Below are 22793 nucleotides of genomic sequence, written 5' to 3'. Positions count from 1 at the left end.
AATACACTTTCTGGCCACTGCCAGGGCTATTTCCAAACATTTTATTTGAAATTTGTTAAGTGGTTTATCAATTTTCATAAAGTTCCCCAGCAAGCAAAATTCTGGGTCAACAGGTAATGAAATGTGATTAATCTTAGACACAACGTCACAAAAGTCAATCCAGAAATCTCTCACCTTCACACACAACCAAGTACAGTGTAGGAAAGAGCCCACATCTGCAGCACATCGGAAACATGCATCAGATAGATCAGGCTTAGACTTGTGAATTTTCTCTGGGGTCAAATACAGCTGATGAAGGAACTTATAGTGGACAAGGCTGTACCGTGCATTCATTGTGGCAGATAAACTGTCTTGACACAACTCTGACCAACGTTGGTCTTCAATCATGATATTCAAGTCTGATTCCCACCTCTCCATAGACCTATACAGAGCCGGTTTAGGACATTCAGATATTAACAAAGAATATACTTTAGAAATAAACTTATATGGACCACTATCATGTATCAATGTTTCCATTTCTGTGAGTTTGGGTACAGCCATGGTATTGTTCAAAGTGCTTCTCAGGAATGACAGCAGTTGGAGGCAACAAAAGAAAGTATTGTTGACAAATTGTGTTTTCTTCTTGATTGTTCAAAAGTCATGAAGAATCTGTTCTCATAACAGTCCTCCAATTTACGTATCCCATTATGATAGCATGCTTCCAGGATCCTGTTGTTTACAGTCAGAGGGATAAGGTGGTTTTGTTATAAAGGTGATTTTGGTGACAGTCCTATCTCCTTGCCAATGGGTTTATGTACATCATACCAAAGTTTAATGAGATGTAATAAAATTGGGTTATCAGTCTTTTTGGACAAAAGTTGGCAGTTGTATTTGTAAACAAAATCACTGGAGAAATTGTCTTTCAAAGAAGAAAATGTAATATGAGCCCAGGATGGAGTTGTGACATTCTCAAACAGAGACAAAAGAAATCGCATTTGGGCTTTAAAGTAATATTTTTTTAAATTGGTTAGCTGAAGTCTTTCTAATTGTATTACGTTCCTCCAATATATGGTCTTTTATCCTTATAAGTTAAATAAAGAAAGCAAAATCCAAGGCTTGTTCCTTTAGCGGTGGATTGAATGCGGTCTGTTTGAAGCTTTGTCCTGAAGGAAGGTTGATGTTTAAATCCGTGAAAGCGTTTCATGTTTTTTAGCTGCTCTTTAAACTGACTTATCAACTTAAGGCTTCATAACCTTTCCTCTTTGAGCATAGCCTAGGTGTTTGTTTTCCCACTTTGATTTGGTTTGTCTGCAGTAAATGGCCAGGGCAACTGTCTTGACTTCATAAACCCAAGCCCGGCATTTCTTCTTTTGCTTTAAATGCGCAATATCAGTGTGGCTGGGTTGGTTCAGTGGGTAGAGCAGGCGCACATTTAACCCTTAACAACCCCTGTTGTCCTCTGGTCATATTTGCCCATTACCTATTTTCAAAAAGTTTTTATACCAGAAATGTGGGTTTCTTTCAACCAAATTGTCAAAATAAACAACGTGGATGGTTCCCTACAACGTAAGGGTAGTAAAACTACAGATCAGGTCACTACTTTCATTGAATTTGGGTGTTGTATTAAATTTTATAGCATTTGAAAAAAAGAACTGGTAAAAGAAGTGCAGCAAAAATCACAAAAACATCGGAAAAGTGGCCGGGTTGGTTCGGTGGGTTGAGCAGGCGCACATATACTTCGAGGCTTGTGCCTCAACGCAGAGGTCAAGGGTTTGAGTCCGACCTGTGACGATTTCCTGCATGTCTTCCACCCTCCCCCCCTCCCCTTTCTCACCTAGCTGTCCTGTCAATTAAAGGCGGAAAAGCCCAAATAAAAAATGAGAAATAAATGAAATATCGTGAAAATGTGCAGTATTGGCCTTTGCAGAGTTAAAATATGAAAAATGTAAGGCATAAATGTCATTACAGGAATGAATTTATCACTTTGGAAACTAATCAGGCTGCTGGAACTCAATAAGCGATAATATGACCTTTATTTTGGGAGGATTCTGCAGCCCAAGATTTATGTCCAATGGCAATATTCAGTGTTGATGCAGGAAATCGTGGGTCTTACGTAGCAAGTTCAGTACCTTACTACAGCGGTTGGGGAAGGGGTCCCTAAGGGACAATATGTTCTCCATAATCCAAAAATAACACAATGACAGAATGTATGTATGTATGGGTTTTATACATCTTCTGTAATAAAAACATCTAAAAGCAAAACTCCTATCAGATTGGGGAGCCTGGGGAGAAATCGTATCAAATAGTGGTCTAATTTGTGTCAGTTTAGGGGTCCTTTACATAAAAACATCTGTTATTTACATGTGATTTTGGCCTGTTTGTCAGCAGAGATGCAGAAGTCTTTGAGCTAAAGTCCAAGTCAAGCAAGAAGCAAGCTACAATGTTAGATGACTTATTGCGGAGCTTAACGCGTTTGCTAAGCTAGAGCCAGAATCTTTTTATCTTGATCCACACCTTTTGTGTGGGCCTTGTTGCCAGAAGTTTTTAAAGCCAAAGATTATCATGAATGGCACAGCAGTTGCCGGTGCCGTCGTCGTGTTTGTTGTCCTCTCATACGTGTCGCCACGCAAGCAGATCCGTTCCGTGTTACGTAGGAAGCTTATAGGTTACGCAGGGAGAGGAACAACGCTCAACTTGTCGTACGTTTCCTAACAATAAAGATTGTTCCGAGTCCCGCATCTCGAGGTCCGAGTCGAGTCTGAAGTCTGTGGAGGACGGGTCTCAAGTCCAGTTTGAAGTCACTATTTGTGTAGTCTCTCATTGGCAGACCTTCCTCCACAGCGCTGCGGAGGAAGGTCTGGCCAGTCCACACAGCATTCCTGGATGGTCGAAAAACATGTTCTGGTTTGGCATTTCTTTAAACCAATCACAATTGTCTTGGGCGGCACTAAGCAAGGGTGCCTCTGCTAAATAGCCTCTGGAAGGAACTTGTTTTGGTGGAACGTGTTTACGTTCAAACGTAGTTTTAGTCGTGCAACAGAAAACTCAGACCGGACAGATAGTCTAGCTAGCTGTCTGGATTTACCCTGCAGAGATCTGAGGACCAGTTAACCATAGTCCTCACAAATCCACCGGAGGTTAGAACGCCAACACACAGGAAGAGGAAGGTAACTCTTCCTGTGTGTTGGCGTTTCTAACCTCTGGAGACTGGAGTGGCCCTTTCAATCAGTGAACTGCAAGGGGTCATGGGAAAATAACTACATTGTGGAATAATATGTCATATGCAACCATTAAATCTAATCAACGGCTGACAAACAGAGATGGGTACTCGAGTTTGAGACACAGACTCGAATTTTCGGACATCCGGCAATCACGGGAATAAAAACGTCGTCAAAACAGTCGACTACTGCGTGTGCGACTCAAGTCTGTCTCAAACTCAAGTACCCATCTCTTTTTGTCAGCCGTTGATTAGATTTAATGGTCGCATATGACATCTTATTCCACAATTTAGTTATTTTTTTCCCACGACCCCTTGCAGTTCACTGATTGAAGGGGCCACTCCAAACCACAAACAACTTCAAACCACTATACTATACTACACTATACTGTATGTGGGATGTGTGTTGGGAATCTGTTTTGCCCAGTACAACCACAGTATGATCTGATGGCAGAGTAGGGATTCAGGGCATTGCTCAAGGGGCACTTCAGTGGTGCTAATGATGGAGAACGTAGTGCTGCTCTTTCACTCCCCCACTGTGTCTCATCCTGCCAGCCTTTTGGGTTTGAACTGGCGACCCTCTACTCACAAGCGTCCTTCTCTAACCTTGTTAAACATCATCAGCACCAAGCATAACCACGGTCTGTCTCTGACCTCGACCATCCTCTCAGACTGAAGCTGTGTTTGAAACCGTTCCCTCATTCACTCACTCACTATTCCCTATATGGTGTTTGTTAAATAGTGAGCTATATAGGGAACTACCAGACCAGATTTTTTGTCAGAACTTTCTGACCTCGGTGGGGTGAAATCTGGAGCAGGAAAAGTTAACCCTCTCCTTGATTTCATGTTGTTTAGGGCAGGGATCTTCAACACGGGGTCCAGGACCCCTAGGGGGGTCCTCAGAGTCAATGCAGGGGGGCCTCCAAATTATTGTTAATTTCTGAAAGTTTTAAAAAATAAATTTCAAAAGTCTTAAAATAAATTCAACATATTATTAGCAAATATACAGTACAGGCCAAAAGTTTGGACACACCTTCTCATTTAAATGCGTTTCCTTTTTATTTTCATGACTATTTACATTGTAGATTCTCACTGAAGGCATCAAAACTATGAATGAACACATATGGAATTATGTACTTAACAAAAAAGTGTGAAATAACTGAAAACATGTCTTATATTTTAGATTCTTCTAAGTAGCCACCCTTTGCTTTTTTATCAATAAGGGAAAAAATTCCTCTAATTAACCCTGACCAAGCACACCTGTGAAGGTAAAACCATTTCAGGTGACTACCTCATGAAGCTCATTGAGAGAACACCAAGGGTTTGCAGAGTTATCAAAAAAAGCAAAGGGTGGCTACTTTGAAGAATCTAAAATATAAGACATGTTTTCAGATATTTCACACTTTTTTTTTAAGTACATAATTCCATATGTGTTCATTCATAGTTTTGATGCCTTCAGTGAGAATCTACAATGTAAATAGTCATGAAAATAAAGAAACACATTGAATGAGAAGGTGTGTCCAAACTTTTGGCCTGTACTGTAAATCTCCACTGCTTACTGGCCTATAGGTAAGGTAGTCACTAAGGTAGCCATCCACAGATGTGATTTGCCACATGCATGTTTAACAATAAAACTCTTTTCTACCTTACACCGCTTAGTAGCCTACCGTTGAAATCACTGACTCCAGTAGTCCTCGTGGCGTTTTGATGGACATTTATTGATCACAATATTCTTCAAATGAATGTGCAAAAATCCATGTATGGAGGGAATATTTATTCATAATTCAAATTTAAAGTCCAAAGAGAAAATGAAGCAAGATCAAATTAAAAATAAGTATTACTTTAATTAAAAATAAGTATTATTTTAATTAAAAATAGTATTATTTTACTACGCTACTAGGAAAAGTCATGCCATAATTAAATGTGAAATGTAAAAGCTTAAATGGAGATACTTAAATTAAAATCTCAAATAGAAAAAAAGAAATTATTTTATTTTAGCCTTTTCCCTTTATAATTTTCAATTTTCAATTTGACATTTTATCTTTTGAATTTTATGTTTTACATTTGACATAGACCTTTTAAGATTCACCTTTTAGATTTCGATTTAACATTAAGCTTTTTAGTTAGAAGTGACAGGTGTCAGTTTAAATGAGGGGGCGTGGCCTAACAGCTGGTGGGAGGGTCTGAAACCACTTCCAGCCAACAGGAGCTGCTGTGATTATTACTGACCACCGGCAGCTGCTGTCACCTAAGACTGGAGCTTCTAAGTCCGGCAACATATCGGAGAAAATGTGCAATTGGCCATCAATTTTTGTAAAACTGCCTGTATTCAAACTGTAGCCTACACAGTTAATTTCTCGCATAAAAAAGCAGTGTTGGGAAAGTTCACTTTCTACATGAACTAGTTCAAAGTTCAGTTCACAGATTTTAAAATGAACTAGTTCAGTTCATAGTTCATACTTGTGAGTCTAAAAATTAACTAGTTCATAGTTCTTTTTTTCCATATGTTGCTTCAGTTCAACCAGCCGTTTCAGGTTTGCTGTGGATGGGACTGAAGTGCAGATTTTCTTTTTGAAAGCCGGCGGGCAAAGTTTGCTCAGAAATGTCAGATTTTTCGTTTAAAAACGCCTCCACTCATCAGGCAGTAATACGGTACGTTCAGTTCACGTTAACGTTTATCAGGCAGTAATATGGTACGTTCAGTTTATGTTAACGTTCATCAGGCAGTAATACGGTACGTTCAGTTCATGTTAACGTTCATCAGGCAGTAATACGGTACGTTCAGTTCATGTTAACGTTCATCAGGCAGCAATACGGTACGTTCAGTTTAGGGTTTAATATTTTTCCCGAAAATGAGATGAATCAGATCCCGGGAAATAGACAGCCCATATTCCGGGAATCCCGGGAAATGGCCAAAAATTGTTTTTTTGGTTTGTTTTTAGCCCAAGTACTGTATCGATATCATTCAAATATGCGTTCCCAAAATCCCAAACTGACATTTTTTATATTATTTGTATCATTTTTAGGACTAAAGAACACAGTTTATGTCCATCATCAACACAGTTTGCAATGATCAATTCTGCTGCGTGATCAAGTGAGCTGCGTGCTGCAGGGTGACATCTGCTGCAGCGCTAATTATGAAATGCCAGGTGGAATGTCTGGGACTTGTCTTCTGAAAATCTAGGCAACCCTTATATAATCAATGTTTTATAGAAATCTATTATACAAACTAGCGAAATATGCTTAAGTAAACCATTGAATGATTTCTAAACCATTACGTTATCGCAATCCATTCTGTGCCTGTTGAGGATGTGTAAGAGGCTGCAAACGGGAATAATCCATCGAAGTTAACCAAATACAAATAAACCTTATAAACCGGTCACACAACTTGCACTGAGCTGTTTCATTGTCCGGTCTTTCAAAATGCTCCCAAACAAAGCTGGCCGCAGACATCATTAGCGGAGTTAGGTAGCCTAGCTGCGTAGTGCTTGCTGCTTAATGAACTTCTTCTTCTTCTTTTATGAATGAATGTATTGAGCCTAGAATAATAGACACGCACTCCTTGCCTTTTTTTAATTTTGTTTTATTTCCCGTTTCCCGTCATAACATTTCCCGGGAAACGGGAAATGGTTTTGATCAGATTTCCCGGGAATCCCGTTTCCCGGGATTAAACCCTAATTCAGTTCACGTTAACGTTCATCAGGCAGTAATAGGGTACGTTCAGTTCACGTTAACGTTCATCAGGCAGTAATAGGGTACGTTCAGTTCACGTTAACGTTCATCAGGCAGTAATAGGGTACGTTCAGTTCACGTTAACGTTCATCAGGCAGTAATAGGGTACGTTCAGTTCACGTTCGCCCAAAATATGAACGAGTTCATGAACTATCGTTCAATGAACGTGTTCAGGCACAACGCTGCCATTAAGCTCTATCAACAAACACTTACACATCCACACGCGCGTTGCGGTGTGTAGCGATTCGATGCGTTCAAAGACTATATGTGCTCCTCCGATTAACAGCACCCCCTGTTTACCTGCTGAAAGGTTCCTACCTAAATAGACATCACTCAAAAGCACAATGGTGACACCAGTGGACAGTTTGTGTCCTACACCCAAAACACGCAAGCTTTATTGTTGAACCCTGGGCGCTTTTGCGTGATGCTTTTGCGGAGAAACTCAGTTTTACAGATCTGTTGATTAAATCAACTAATTGATTAGTCGACAAAATCGTAACGAGTGTTAGTTGAACCAGATGTTTTCTTGAATCAGCCCAGCCATCCACAGCCGTCTGTAGCAAACCGTAGTAAGTGAACCTTGAGTTTAGAATATTAATAGAATTTAATTTAATGGACCTCCAAGCTCAAGGCAACAGCATTCTTATTAACATGTTGTTATCTCTTGAACCTTGATTTCCACATTACATTTACATTTTCCTTATGGCAGCCTTGTTGTTTGTTAGTTACTCTGATATTATTAATTATATTAAAGATGGATCCGCTGCATTATGTTTAGTAGAATATTCCAACCAAAGACTCCTTGTTTTTATGGCTTTATATACTGTGACATCAAAAGACATATTGTCATGTCTTGTTGCATCCTTTTCCCTCCAAATTCTGCTTTACATATTTGGGTATCTTTAGATAGTTTTGGCTCTCGGTGATAATTTAAAATACACTTTGATTTTGATCAAAACTTAAGTCTATAATATTTTGGAACATTTGTAACTGGTCTGACAGAGATTAGGTTATAGTGAAACATATTCATGTATTTTTTTTTTTATATTTTGGTTAAATCTACTGTCTTGTATTCATTGCATTGCCCGTCTCTTTTCAGATAAGTTATATTTCCGATGCAAAAGTGAAAACATTGCATTTAAAAGTTTTTAAATTACATGATTGATAACAAATTGGACCTTTTCCTGTGCTTCTACTTTTTAAAAGTTGATTGTGGCTACGAAACGAAAACACTCCAAATTTCTTGCTTGCTCCTTCCAAATTAGCAGTCCTATTTACAGATCCACGAGGCGTTCAGGGCCAAGATCTTCACCCTCTGCACCTTGAGCATCTGTCATGTCTCCAGGCTGTAGACTCCGTGATCCCAACCTGCAAATGCTCAAAACATCAGCCGTCACATTTCCCTTTCTCTCTCTCTCTCAGTCAATATTAACCCACGCTAAAATGACATACAGTATCTGCCTCGGAGCCTTGTGTACCCTGGCTCTGATTCAGCGCTGTTGTGACCCACTTCCCCGATCAATGACATCTGGAGGAGGAGGAGGAGGAGGGAGGGAGGAAGGGAGGGAGGGAGGGAGGGAGGGAGGGAAGGTCGCGGGGAGGCGCTGATGATGTGTAACAAACGCGCCCGGCGGGATGTAACCTCTGGAGCAGGTAGCGCGGAGGAGGCACTAAACGACTACGACGTCCAACTGTGTGTTTCATTATGAACAGATGCTGCCGCGATGGGAGGGAGGAGGAAGGAGGGAGGAAGGGAGGAGGGAAGAAGGGGAAAAGGGAAAGGAGAGACTTGATTACAAAAAGGAGCCAGGGAAGAATTGGGAAAGAATAGAAGAGAGAGCGGAAAGCAAGGAAGGTAAATGAGGACGTAGGAGATGATTAAATGAGCTTAAGGAGGAAGAGGAAAGAGATGGAAAACGGAGGGAAGCAGGAAAGTAAGAAGGCATGAAGGAGGAGACAGAGATGGATTAGGAAAGAAATAGAAGAGAGAGTGGAAAGCAAGGGAGGTAAATGAGGAAGTAGGAGGGGATTGAAGGAGGTTAGGAAGCACTTTGTAAAGAGAGGAGAAAACAAAGGTAGAAGCTACCAGGAAACCAGAAGTAGGAAAGGAAGAAGGGAAGGAAAAGAAAAGAGGAAAGGATTAGATGAGGACTGTAATCCCTGAAAAGTGTGTGTGTGTGTGTGTGTGTGTGTGTGTGTGTGTGTGTGAGAGATTGATTGTACATGGGGAAAGTGTAATGTACAGTATGAGTAGTTGTAATATCGTGAAATTAGCTTTTCTCCATAACGCCCAGCCCATAATTAAATTGCTGTTTATCAAATGGTCTGAAATAACAGCAAAATGCATAGATTTCATTTCAAATAAGGTAACAAAAACTCATAGCGGGAGGTGTGTTCAGGTGCATTCTGAGCATGCTGGTCTTACAGGGAGGTGTGTTCAGGTGCATTCTGGGAGTATTGCTATCTTGAGGCAGCGGGAAGTGAACGTGCCATTGACCAACAAAAACCTGGTCTAAAGTCAATAACGCAGCATTTCATTGTTATTTTAACAGAGCATTAATAAAATGCTCCTAGGCTCGTGCACAGCGCACACACACTATGCTTGTTACACACACACACACACACACACACACACACACACACACACACACACACACACACACACAGGGACGCACAGCAACACACACACACACACACACACACACACACACACAAAAGGGACGCACAGCAGCACACACACACACAGAAGATTATAAATAAAAATATTACGGTGTTAAACCGTCATCATAACAGCAATGCTCCAAGGTCCAAACGCGCCTGGCTTTTAAAGGGAATGGGAGCTGATCTCTGATTGGTTGATTGCATGTTACACCCAAACACACCTCTGATTAATGAAGACACTAAGTACAACCCTTTAGGACCATGTGCCCGGCGCACAGACTCTTTTTTTTCCGCCCTCAAACTAGCAAAAGTGGATTCGTACACGCCCTAAACACACCTGCACCAGGCGCTTCACGCCATGCACTTACATCGTTAAAATAGGGCCCGTAGAGTTTCTGAGAGGGTCCGGGATTAGCTTAAAGTTTGAGTTACTTAATGTAGAAATGCCCTGACTGAATTCACACAGTTTCATGCATAGGTTAATTGACACACTTTTAATAAAGTAGGCTCATGATTTCCCATGAGCAACGTTTTCTGCTGTTGTGTCAAATTGTAGTGGATATATATCGTAGTTAATCTGTGTTTCTGAGTGTTTGCTTATTTTAGCAAAGTTTTTTAAATGTTGTATCCAGTTTGAACCATTTCATATTCTACTATCACTTGAGTAACGGCAGAAATCTTGTCATTTCTTTTTTTTTAATATGAACTGAAGTCAAATATAATTAACAGTATACTAATGCATTTAACTGTGACAGTGTGCAATTGTTTATACATTTCTTTATCTGATCTGAGAATTTATTTTGCGTTATTGTGGCTCTGCAAACCGATCCTGCATTTTTTTGATCAGCTTCTTATTGTTTTTTAAGCATTATATTTTTTCCCCCCTTCTCTTCAGCCAGCTTTCAATTTTATCCTTTTTTTTAATTGACATTTTTTTTTTCTTCTTCTTCTTCTTTTGCCCATTGATGAGACATTTTGCATGGAATGTGTTTTCTGCGTTTGCGTTACCTGAGGTGTAAGACGTCCGTATCTATCCTCTTGTAGGTGGAGCGTCGTCGAGCACCGAGCCGGAGAGAGGGGCCGGACAAAAAAGACTGCCTTAAGACAAAACTAAAGACACACAGAGCATCTAAAGCTTTTTTTTTTTTTTTTTTTTCTTTCCTCCAATTTATGAAAAGAAAAACAGATTAAGTCCTCAAGCTTTTTTCTCCCTCTCTGCTGCAGTTCTGAGGATTTTTCTCTCTTCCCTTCCCTCTGCCTGTGGTCCTGAACTGCTTTTTTTTTTTTTTTTTTTTTTTTTTGCTTCATGTTGCACATTCTTGCTATGAGTTTCCGTCGAGGGGAATCAAATCACAAAAATTAAATGAAAAAAAAAAAATGCATTTTTGTTGGAGAAAAAAATTTCCCGAATAACAAGGAATGTAATTGTCTTTTGGTTCTTCTGGGCTCTTCTTTTTCCCTCCACGTCTTTTGCTAGGCCATTCTTCGGGAGGTGGATTTGTACTTCTCCTTTTTTGTGGATTTAACCGAAGCCTAAGTGGACTCGTCACGATCGCAGTGGATTATTGGCTCGCCGCCTTTTTTTTTTTTTTTTTTTTGCTCTTGTTGTCCTTTTTCTTCAGCTGTTTTTGCAACATGAGAACTGTAGTTCCACTTTGTTTCCCCTCAGTGTCACATTTTATGGGCAATTCAAACCTTTTTCTGACATTTTTTTGTTGTATGTATGTTTTTTTTTCTTGGTAGCCCTGGTGCCTGTAGTTGACGATTGACAGTCAGGGTTCGGAGGACAGGGTGAGTGGCAGATAATCAGCCGACCCGCCTCCATCCTCTCACCGGCCAATAGAAACTCTGGTAGGAACTGACAGGAACTGTCGCAGGAAATCTTTTTGGTGCCCACGGTCTCAACTCAGTCATTCATCCCTACTTGAGCTACACATTTGAGCTAAAGTTGAGGGAGTCTAACATTTTGGGAGATCATCTTGTTTGCCGTTAAAAGGCAGAGTCAGATGGGAATATCAATTTCATCTCTGTGCGTGCAGGATGTATTTAGCGTAGCTTAGCAACAAGACTGGAAGCAGGAGGGGGGGAAACGGCTAGCTAAGCTTCATCAAAAAAAAAAGATCCGACACTGGGCAGCATATCACAGACGCGTCAGAATTTGCTTTTAACTGCAAGAAAGAAATGCCAAAGATATTTTTTACAGTATTAATACATTGTTTGTCCACTAGACAGCGCTGATGTATCACCTGTCCTGTGTACAAAAGTTCACAAAAGCATGCACATCTAGACGATAAAATAGGTGCTGGACAAAAGATGTGAAAATAGAGTCTGCACGCTAGATAATGTTCCCATAAACATAACATAGCTGGTATTAATTAAATATACTGTATGTTTACAGGAGCATTCTCTAGTTCAACTGTCATATGTCCCCCTCAGCTCATATGTTGGCCAAAATTGCTTAATAACCAAATTTAAATTATCAGTATAACACACTGTTTTGTTGCATCTACCAAGTCTGATTTCCTGTAAAAAGTCCATCCATTCATCATTCAAATTTGGTATTTTAATGGCAATCCGTTTTTGTTTGAGGTTTCAGAGCATTTTCTCTTGTAGGCATGGCCTAACTGACATAAACACGCTTCTCACGTAACCAACAACTACATGAACTCCCAGCACTAGGGTTGTCAACTGTCCCGTATTAGCCGGGACGTTCCCTTATATTGGGCCAAATTTATTTGCCCCATACGAGACCTCCCTTGTCCCGTTTATTGACTGCTTTGCATCAGTATATCTAAGTAAATGCGCCAATTCCTCCACACGAAAAAGAAAATTAGGGCAATATGTGACACTAGTCAGTCGATTTGGCATGTGGAAATACGGATTGAACTGCAAATATGGATAAACCTGCAAAAAAGAAAAGACTGTGCAGCTCTCATTCCTTTGTCGCTGGAAATTTTCAGTTGGCCACCTAGGGTAGATAGATAGATAGATAGATAGATACTTTATTCATTCCGAGGGAAATTTTAGACTTAACAAAGTTATAAAAGACACGTAGCCATGGAGGTTAGAATGACTTGACTCAACATGCTTCCACAGAAATGTACACATTTCTAAACAATTATTAAACCTACATTAATATTTAATTAAAAGAGCGAGATTAGCTAGCCATAATTTTTGCCAAATGGCTTAAAACAATACACTGTATGTTTACACATCTAGTTTATATCCAAGACGTTCTGGTGCCACAGGCAATTCGGCCGGATGTTCGTCTCCTTCCTCTTCCTTTGTGTTGGCGTTCTAACCTCCGGTGGATTTGTGAGGACTATGGTTAACTGGTCCTCAGATCTCTGCAGGGTAAATCCAGACAGCTAGCTAGACTATCTGTCCAATCTGAGTTTTCTGTTACACGACTAAAACTACTTTTGAACGTACAAACGTTACACCAAAACAAGTTCCTTCCCGAGACTATTTAGCAGAGGCACCGTGGCTCCGTCCGGAGCTTAGCCCCGCCCAAGACGATTGTGATTGGTTTAATGAAATGCCAATAATTCAGAGCACATTTTTGGGCAAGGTCTGGCAATGCGAGACTAAATTACACAAACCCATACCCGCATGCGCTGCTGCAGCAGGCCACCTTTTGTCCCTTATTTCATAGTGACAAAGTTGGCAACCCTTCCCAGCACTTCCATAGTTGATAAATTAATAAAACAACACATTGAAAGATATTTGAAGTATTGTGACTGAAGATAGCATCCCAAAAGTGCTCACAAACACGAGGGGTTAATGCTCTGTCTTAACTCAGCCGTCTTATGTCTTAGCCTAGCTTCACTGTAGCCTGCTAGCATTGCTAAATCAAATGTAAACACAACGTTTGGATTAAGCTAGGCTAGCAGTTTTCCCTTGCTTCCAGTCTTTGTGCCTAACTCCTAAAACTGTTACATGAAACTTTACAAGAGATAATATATGATCATTAATTGCAACGACTGTTCAGGTTCCTTAAAGCATTAAAGTACACACCTATCTAGCTAACCATCTATCTATAATACAGCCATTTAGCTAACTAGCTAGCGACCTAGCTAGCTGCTGCTACTGCATATTTGAACCAAAACTGTGCTCCATTTTTATAACCCATCTTCCCCCTCTGCTTCTCTACAAGACAAACTTCCCACGTCCAACTTTTAAGGACAAAACGGTACGTTCTTAACGGAGTTCACAGTTTATAACTGAGTTAACGCAGTCATCTAAGCAGTTAAAATCTCTTATCGACCTGTCGATCAAATCTCCAAACAGTCCCATCTCTACTCTCTTGTATTTTCCAGTAAATAAACCTGTGTAGGACTCAGCTGGTTGGTTAGTGCGACAGCTTAGTAACAGAAGAGTAACCGTTGATCTAAGCCTGGACTATTTGTATGTAAGTGCAACAGTGTGTTTATTCTGAAATATAACAGTATGTTCATGGGATATAAAGTTGTAAAATGGTGTATGAGTTTGAATATTTGTAGTCATCTCTGGTTTGCTGTAGGAGTCAAACGGAGCAGCTCAGCGACCTGCTGCTGTGCCTGTGAATGTACTTTGTATTCAGAGGTTTTTATTACAATAAACAAGTGCTGATATCATACATGACGCTCGTTTAGTTTCTGTATTTTAGTTTGTTTTTTTTAATGAAAAAATGTGGATCAGTGTTTCCCAAAAAGCCCAACATGATGTCCTCAAATGTCTCGTTTTGTCCACAACTCAAAGATATTCAGTTTACTGTCACAAAGGAGAGAAGACACTAGAACAATATTCACATTTAAGATGCTCGAATCAGAGATATGTTTTACTTTGTCATAAAAAAAAATATCAAATCGATTTATCGATGGTCAAAATAGTTGCTGATTTATTTAATAGCTGACAACTAATCGATTAATTGATTTAATTTGCAGCTCTACTAGAGATGTTCCGATACCGATACCAGTATCGGTATCGGCTCCGATACCGCCTAAAACGCTGGTATCGGTATCGGGAAGTACTGGAGTTTACGCACCGATCTGATACCACGTAATAAAGCCTTAAAGAAAATCTACGTTAAAGTAGTTTATTTATGTTCTTTTTCCGTTATAACTGACTGTCAAACTGGAGAATAAAAGAAAGTTCTGGGGCATTCATGTTTCACAAAGAGTTTAACCTGAGCCAGACAGACAACAGAGATAGAAATCATATCACATCCATACAGGGATAGTAGTATACAGCTGTTATACATCATATCACATCCATACAGGGATAGTAGTATACAGCTGTTATACATCATATCACATCTATACAGAGATAGTAGTATTCAGCTGTTATACATCATATCACATCTATACAGAGATAGTAGTATACAGCTGTTATACATCATATCACATCTATACAGAGATAGTAGTATACAGCTGTTAAAACATAATGAAATATATGACACTCTGGTATCGGATCGGTACTCGGTATTGGCCGATACGCAAGTTCAGGTATCGGAATCGGTATCGGGAAGCAAAAAAGTGGTATCGGGCCATCTCTAAGCTGTACTACTAGTTTCCACATGCGGGAAGTGATCATGGCATGTGTGTGTGTGTGAGAGCTGAGAGTAACGTGCGATAGAGATATAAAAAAAAAAAAAAGGCAGGATATTTCTGTATCTATGTAATTATAAATCATGCAGTCACTGAGGCTGCACTGCAGGGAAAATAGCTAAAAGTGTGTGTGTGTGTGTGTGTGTGTGTGTGTGTGTGTGTGTGTGTGTGTGTGTGTGTGTGTGTGTGTGTGTGTGTGTGTGTGTGTGTGTGTGTCGGCTCACTCAGGTACACTGTTGTCATTTTCTGACTAATTTTCTCCTTCAGTGACAACTCTACACCTGGTCTCACACACACACACACACACACACACACAGTCCAAATGACAGCATTTATACAGTATTACATATATAGGCTCAGAGGTGTGTGTGGGTGTGTGTGTGTGTGTGTGTGTGTGTGTGTGTGTGTGTGTGTGTCACTGAAGGAGACCACCACCCATAGATTCTAACTTGCACAAACCTTGGTCAGATAAAGGATCAATGACTCAGGGATACTAGACTGTCATATTCTGCCCCTGCACTCTCTCTTTGGGGGGGTGGTTGGGGTGGGAGGGTATCCTGTTTACACCAGTAGAAAAAGAGCCTCAAGTGTTAATAAGTCCTTCCTGTTAGAGATTGTGTCTGTTCCTTTATTTATATTACTGTGCTACTGATCACACACACGCACCGCACCGCTGTAATGATGAAGTGAACCGGCCAATTAGAGCTTGAAATTAACCACTAATGAACCAATCAGAGGGAGCAAAGACAAACACTCACGCTTTGCATGTGTTCAGGTTCAAATCTGCGGATTACAGAGACGAGTCACGAGTGGTTTTTTTTGGATTCGGTACAAATACTTGTGCCCGTTGAAGACCCTGTGTGTGTGTTTGTGTGTGTGCGGAGTGCAACTCCACTCCGTGATTGTTCTGGAAGAGTTTAAAATGTTGGTATTTTTTTACCTTCATATTTAGTGTTAAATAGAGTGCTAAGGAGGTTTTTTTCAGTGTGTATGTGTGTGCATGTGAAAGAGAGAACAGTCCATACTTAGTGCTGCTGTTATATTTTAATTAAAGCCGAACTGCGGGCTTAATTACTACCATGATAAACAACATCTCTCTTTCTCTCTCTCTCACTTTTTCACCGCTCTTGTCATCAAAGCTCCAACAAAGCTCGCCCAAATGTAGACACACACACACACACAAACACACACACACACACACACAGAGAGCCTGCGGTCGGTCTCAGTGGTGCAGCAGAACTGTGTTTATGGCTGTTAATGAAAACTGAGGCCAGAGTCCCAGAATCCCAATGCTAATCACCATCCAACTCTCTGGACAGGAGAGAGAGAGAACGAGAGAGACCACAACACACGAGCACATTCATGTCTGTACATGCAGAAACAGATAAAATGTGAGTGTGTGAAGGAGCAGTCATCCATCTTTCTGTGTGTTTGTGTGCGACGAGGTCATCGGTGCAGAAACGCAAACACAAGCTATGAATCGCGTGGCACGGACCGTGACTGCCCGCATTCAGCAGTGCGTGTTTTGCATGTGTGTTTGCGTGTCCATGAGCCACATTTCGACAACAGACCCAATCACAGTGTTTGTTTACAATAACTTCTGGGTAGAGAACTCCTGCGTCTAATACGTACAATTTAACAGCGCTGAGCAAACAGGGGAGAGGAATAACTGGATATACTCTCATCTCCATCTAAAATATGTCAGCACTTAACATTTACAGCTGATGTACCTGTTGGGCCACGGACTACAGAAACGGACTACAGAAACTGACACTCCCATGGTAACAGGTTAGAGCTTACGCACTGCCTGCGTGACACGCACAAATCGAGCCGCGCATGCTAGAAATAGGACTGACGCCTATTTTTCACGTGACACGCAATGTGTTGGAAGCGTTTCCTGGCAAAATAGAATAGGAAAAGATGTTTATATGTCATTTAGACACGGATACATCTTAATAAATGACGTAGATGTTTGAAAGTCTCTAGGTTTTGATATAAATGCAGATATATAAATGAAATTTAAAAAAAAAATCGATTTTCTAATATTGCAGCTGTCAATCCAGAAGGAAATATTCTGGAACCTATTTTGCCATCAATACTGCCGATGTTGTCTTTGCTGTAATCAACTCAGTATATATTTATGTTTAACATGGTATTTCATTTTATCAATGGTAAACATCCATGACAAGGCTAGCAGCAGCAGCAGCGCCATAAATGCAAATATAAATTTATATCTGATAGGCTATTTAAAAAATTTTAATAAATAAAAATCTCAAACTAAAATATTGAGAAAATAAAGTTGAAAAACACGTTATTTCATTTTATCAATGGGAAACATACATGTGTACAGACGAGCAGTGTTGCCACAGTTACTTTGAAAAAGTAACTGTGTAGTTACTTTACAGATTACTTGATTTTAAAAGTAACAAAGTTAGATTACAAGTTACTTTATTAGTTACATGTAGCAGCTGCCGACAACACCCCTACAGCCTCAACATAAACATGACAACCGGTTTACTGTGAGGCAGCTCAGCGTGGCCAGTAGTAGGATCTGGTTTATTATGGCACCAAAGAAAGCGAGTCAGCCGTGTTTAAGGGTAGCATTTCCGCTACAACATAGGCCTACTGCCCGACCAACTTCTTCAACTCTCCCCCACTTACTGGTTTTGCACCGAAGTCCAGCTTTTGTTGTTTGGGTGGTGGGGGGCCTCCTGCTCTTTGCTTCGCTCCACCTGCTGGGACTTGCTCTGTAAGTTTGACCGTGCAGCGCTGCGACTCCAAATGGTTCTTCAGATTTGACGTAGTGTTTTTGTAGCCAGATAGCACTTTGTCGCCACAAGCACCAAGTGTGTACAACCAACCTTAATATTGCCGTCTTTAGCTGACACAAACTCTAAATAGTGACTGTATTTCCATCTCTCTCCTCCCTCCATTGTTGTTTACGTTTGTGTCTCTGCGTGGTACACGTGAACTGTCCACATGCTGAAAACGTGACTTGCCGCATACGTGACTTCACTCCCCGAGACGCAAGAAGAAAGCAAAAATATATATTTTTACCAAGTAAAATGACAAATAGTAACGCACAGTGACTTGGATAAGTAACTTTAATCTGATTACTGGTTTGGAAATAGTGACGTGTTAGATTAGTCGTTACTGAAAAAAGTGCTCAGATTACGTGGCATCACTGCAGACGAGGCTAGCAGCAGCAGCGCAGCGTCAGACACCTTTCTGGTGTGCAAAAACGTAGAAAAATCCACGCAGCCGACACGCAACAGAAACGCCACGCAGCCATTGTGTAACCGGCCTAACGCTAGATTTGGTTTATCAAAGACGCTAGCAACAGTGGGGCGGAGCGGGGGCTGTTGGGGCTCAAGCCCCGAATGTTTTCTCAAAAGCCCCCGATCTTTTAGGATTTAAAAAATATCTTGGACTTTGTTTCGTTTCCCCTCAGTCTCTCTGACTGGACGGGAAAATCAATGGAGCAACCCTACCCTTCTGTTATGGAAGTTAAACCTAGAAAAACATCAGGCAGTTTCTGCCTCTCGTCAGGAGGCAGGAGTCAACATGAGTCATCGTCAACATGTGTTGCGTTCTGGTTACAGAATGAGGAAGACAGTTTGAGAACACATAGGCCACAAAACAGGATGTAGAAAAACAACAGATGTTGGAAAAAGCCTCAAAACCTTCAAAAAAAAGTGACAAAAACTTCGACAAAAGCGTCTACTACTTAAGGGGTTCGTTTTCTTTTTTCCAATCTCAACTAGTCGTTTTGGAGTCTAAACGTAACTGTCGTGGCCGCACGGCAGTCACCTTTTCTCTGCCAAACTCAACTGTAAAGACCACTAGAATTAACTTGTCATGTAACGTAATTTTGTACAAAATCATACAAATAGTTGTGCTTATAATAATACATTTATAATATATACTCTTTCTTGATCCCCAATGGGGAAATTACACTTTACACTCTGTTGTTATTATACACTACACATGCTCAGGTCCTTTTATATGCATTAATGGAGGGATGTCAGAGTGAGTGGGCTGCAACTGCTGAACAGGCAGTTGGTACACTCTGTATTTCAGTCCGTGCGGGGACTTGAACCAGTGACCGTCTGGTTCCCAACCCAACTCCCTACAGACTGAGCTACTGCCGCCCCTATAGCTATAGCGGGGTTGTTTCTGTCGCTGCCTATGAGGAATTCTAAGTAACGACAACAACTCTGTCTGCACGTCCACATGATACAAGCCTTCCGTGATCGCGCACCGCCCTCCACCCCTCCACGATGCAGTTGCTAGTAGCCAAGGAGGACACGGAGGATTAAAAAAAAAAACATGATGGACTCTTCAGAAGTGGTCATTATCTTCACTTCAACAGAGTTTCTACGCGGGAAAGTCGCCGGACACCAGAATCTTCTGAACATAGTCATACTGAGAAATCCAGAGAGAGTTGGGTGGAGCTGATTTAGTCTTAATTAGCTTTGTAGCAACTCATTTGGCGATGGCTTGAACATAACTGGCGTTCATTAATATGAGCTTTAATATAATGTGAGCTGTTCAATAATGAAATGATGAAATCAAAGTGTTTATGATGAGAAATGAACAGTGTGGAAACTCAAACACAGACTGTGCTCGGCTGTTTTCACACTGCGAGTCTGAAAACAACCCAGCACACAGAGTTTATTAACCCCACACAGGCTCACTGAGCTCCAACGGGCTGTAGAGAGAACGGACCACATAAAGAGACATGGCCGCCCAGAGAGCACTGTGTGTGTGTGTGTGTGTGTGTGTGTGTGTGTGTGTGTGTGTGTGTGTGTGTGTGTGTGTGTGTGTGTGTGTGTGTGTGTGTGTGTGTGTGTGTGTGAGCGAGCGGAGAGGGCAGGCTGCGATACACACAAATGTACTTCCCCCTCTGCTGAGACCGATATTCCTCCTGGCAGGAAGTGGTTTTTTTGTCACATTTCCACATTTCGGTGATGAAGAAGTTTATCGCCCAAAACTAAACTACAAATTTGATTTCCGTTTTGACAGCCTGTAAATCGCATTCACTCCGTGCACAACATACCGACCACTGCCATCCCATAACGCCATACTACTTCACACTAAACCTTCTTCACCAGTGCTTTTTTTTACTTCATTTATTGAGCTTGCGTTCCTTTAATACAAAACCACGTCGATTTGTAACCCGTCCTCACACACGCTGTTCTCATGAAGCATTCGTAGATATAGCTACGAAAAGTAAAGCACTGTAATTGGTATGTATTCCACGTATTTATTACCGTCACCACATTGACTGTGTAGCAAGGAGGTCGGGGTGATGTTTGGGTCCTAAAACATAGGGATTTCAAGCCGGGGAGCAGAGTTCATGTCCCGAAAGAAGTTAAGGAGAAAACACAAGACTTTCACCCAGGAAACAGGTGTTCATGTCCTGAAGAAGTTAAGGAGAAAACACAAGACTTTCACCCAGGAAACAGGTGTTCATGTCCTGAAGAAGTTAAGGAGAAAACACAAGACTTTCACCCAGGAAACAGGTGTTCATGTCCTCCAGGCTCTGATCTCGTCTCATGCTCATCGGTGATTCTGCGTCTGTGAAATTGTATTATGACGATAAATCATGTCGCCTTTCGCAACAATGTTTCTGCACTTTAATGGCAACAACAAACTGAGTGTATAAATCAGAATTAAAGTAAAATAAATAAACCAAATTATATCAGATCATATTTCCACTGCCGTTTTGGGCTGCAAAGTGTGTTCTGCTGCCCTCAACAAAACACAACCAGACTGTGGCTGTTAGCAGCAAGCCAGCACACACACACACACACACACACACACATCCCTACATGTACACTTACACGAACAGACACACAAACAAACAAAAAAGACAAAGATACAGAGCTTCCAAATAATTAGTGAGCCCAGAAGTCTGTAGAGCCAGCTGTGTGTGTGTGTGTGTGTGTGTGTGTGTGTGTGTGTGTGTGTGTGTGTGTGTTCAGTTCTGGACAGTTAATGAGGAGACAGAGGACGGACTGGTTTATAGAGAAAACCTTCCAAATCCCATTACTGCACTGGTTAGTGTGTGTGTGTGTGTTTACGAGTAGTAGTGTGTATCACCGTGTGTGTGCACATGTATTATTGTGTGTATTATTTTTTTGTCTTTGTGAGTCTATATAAGTCTCTGTGGTGTGTGTGTGCGTGTGTGTGTGTCCCACTCTGTCCTCAGTAAACAGCGACTTCTCATTAAAGCTTTCCGCTCGGCTGCCAGCAATCGCCGAGTCCTGGAACCTGGATAATCCACTCCCCAACCAACACACACACCAACACACACACACACACACACACACACACACACGCACGCACACTAAAGCTCTTTCCAGCCTGCTGATTTACAGCCCTTGTATCAACTCAACGGTCACCTGGAGAGAGAGAAAGATGGAAGGAGAAGGAGCTGGAGAAGCAGAGATAAGAGAAGGAAGGATGAAAGGAAGGATGAAGGGAAGGAGGGAGGGGAGGAAGGGCAGGAGAAACATGGGAAAGGGTGTAAACTAGATTTGTGTCAGGTTGAGTAACAAGAGAAAAGGTTAAAAGAAATGATTAGGAAAGGAGGACGTGGAGGACAGAGAAGCAGAGCTGACGTAAAAGAGCAAAAGAAGTCAGATAAGGAGTGAAGGAAATCTTTTTAAGGACACTGTAAAAAACATCTTTAGAATCTTGCTCTTGATTCTAGTATTTTAGTGTTTTAAGTCGACTATATACTATAGTATAGCCACCCGGCCCTGCGGCCCTTTACTGCATGTCAATCGCCCCTCTCTCTCTCCTTTCCTGTCTTCATCTTTTGCTACGTTTCCCCCTCTCATTCCTCCTGCTCTGGCGATTCTAACGGTATGATATCCTTCAGCCAAAATATCACGATTTCACGGTATTGCGGCATTGCAATTACAGTAAGGAATTTATTTATGAATGCACTGCGCACTGGCAGAGAGATGGTTTTCTAAAAATAAAAAAAGAACGAGTGCATACAGCAAGAACTGTATGAAAGAACATTTTAGCGGTTTTCAAACCGTGACTTTTTCAAACCGCGGTACACCTTAAAATCGCTATAAGCGACTCGGGCCAATGCATCAAGAGGAGGCAGAAGCAGGGGTTGAGGAAGAGGAGCGGGAGAAACAACTGAGGTGTGAAAGTGAGGAAGACGAAGAGGACCAAAGGAGGAGAAGAAGTAGAGCAGGGGAGAGGAGGAGCAGCACAGGGAGTGGGTGTATTTGTCGGGTTAATCCTCTCCTATTAGCGGCTCCTCTGTGTGCTGTAAGGATTAGCCTGTTGTCTGAGCTCCAGCAGGTCGGGGAGCAGGGGGCCGCGCCCGCCCCCGGCGGCCCAGCCAGGGGCCTCCGACGGCGGGCACGGTGACCCACCGCGGGCCCCTCTCCCCTGAAGCTCTGCGCGTTATTCAGTGTTAGTTGGTTTGTTTGTTCAGCGCGTGGCAGTGAATAGCCAATGAGGTAATGGATGGGAGAGCGTTACCCTGGGCAACGGTTTAGAGGTCCTCCCCTCAATTAACCTCGTGGCATGGCTCACACACGCACACACACAGAAGAAAACACACACGCACATATTCTAGAGATAAC

General features: G+C 41.4%; 1 protein-coding gene across 4 annotated transcripts in view; it reads left to right on the top strand.

Moving 5' to 3' along the window:
- LOC114563081 (protocadherin-1) overlaps positions 1–22793 on the top strand; it is a 255904-nt gene that overhangs the window by 180280 nt on the left and 52831 nt on the right. Inside the window, exon 5 of one of the 4 annotated variants that reach the window (XM_028589866.1) lies at positions 10634–10707. The exons of the other annotated variants lie outside the window; for them this stretch is intronic. Coding sequence (XP_028445667.1) covers positions 10634–10692 — 59 coding nt within the window. The 3' untranslated portion in view covers positions 10693–10707. Of the gene's footprint in view, positions 1–10633; positions 10708–22793 lie in introns of those variants that run through there. 4 annotated transcript variants of the gene reach the window in all.

The sequence above is a fragment of the Perca flavescens genome, chromosome 10 (genome assembly GCF_004354835.1).
Source record: "Perca flavescens isolate YP-PL-M2 chromosome 10, PFLA_1.0, whole genome shotgun sequence".
NCBI classification, from domain to species: Eukaryota; Metazoa; Chordata; class Actinopteri; order Perciformes; family Percidae; genus Perca; species Perca flavescens.
This window is presented reverse-complemented; position numbering and strand designations above follow the sequence as displayed.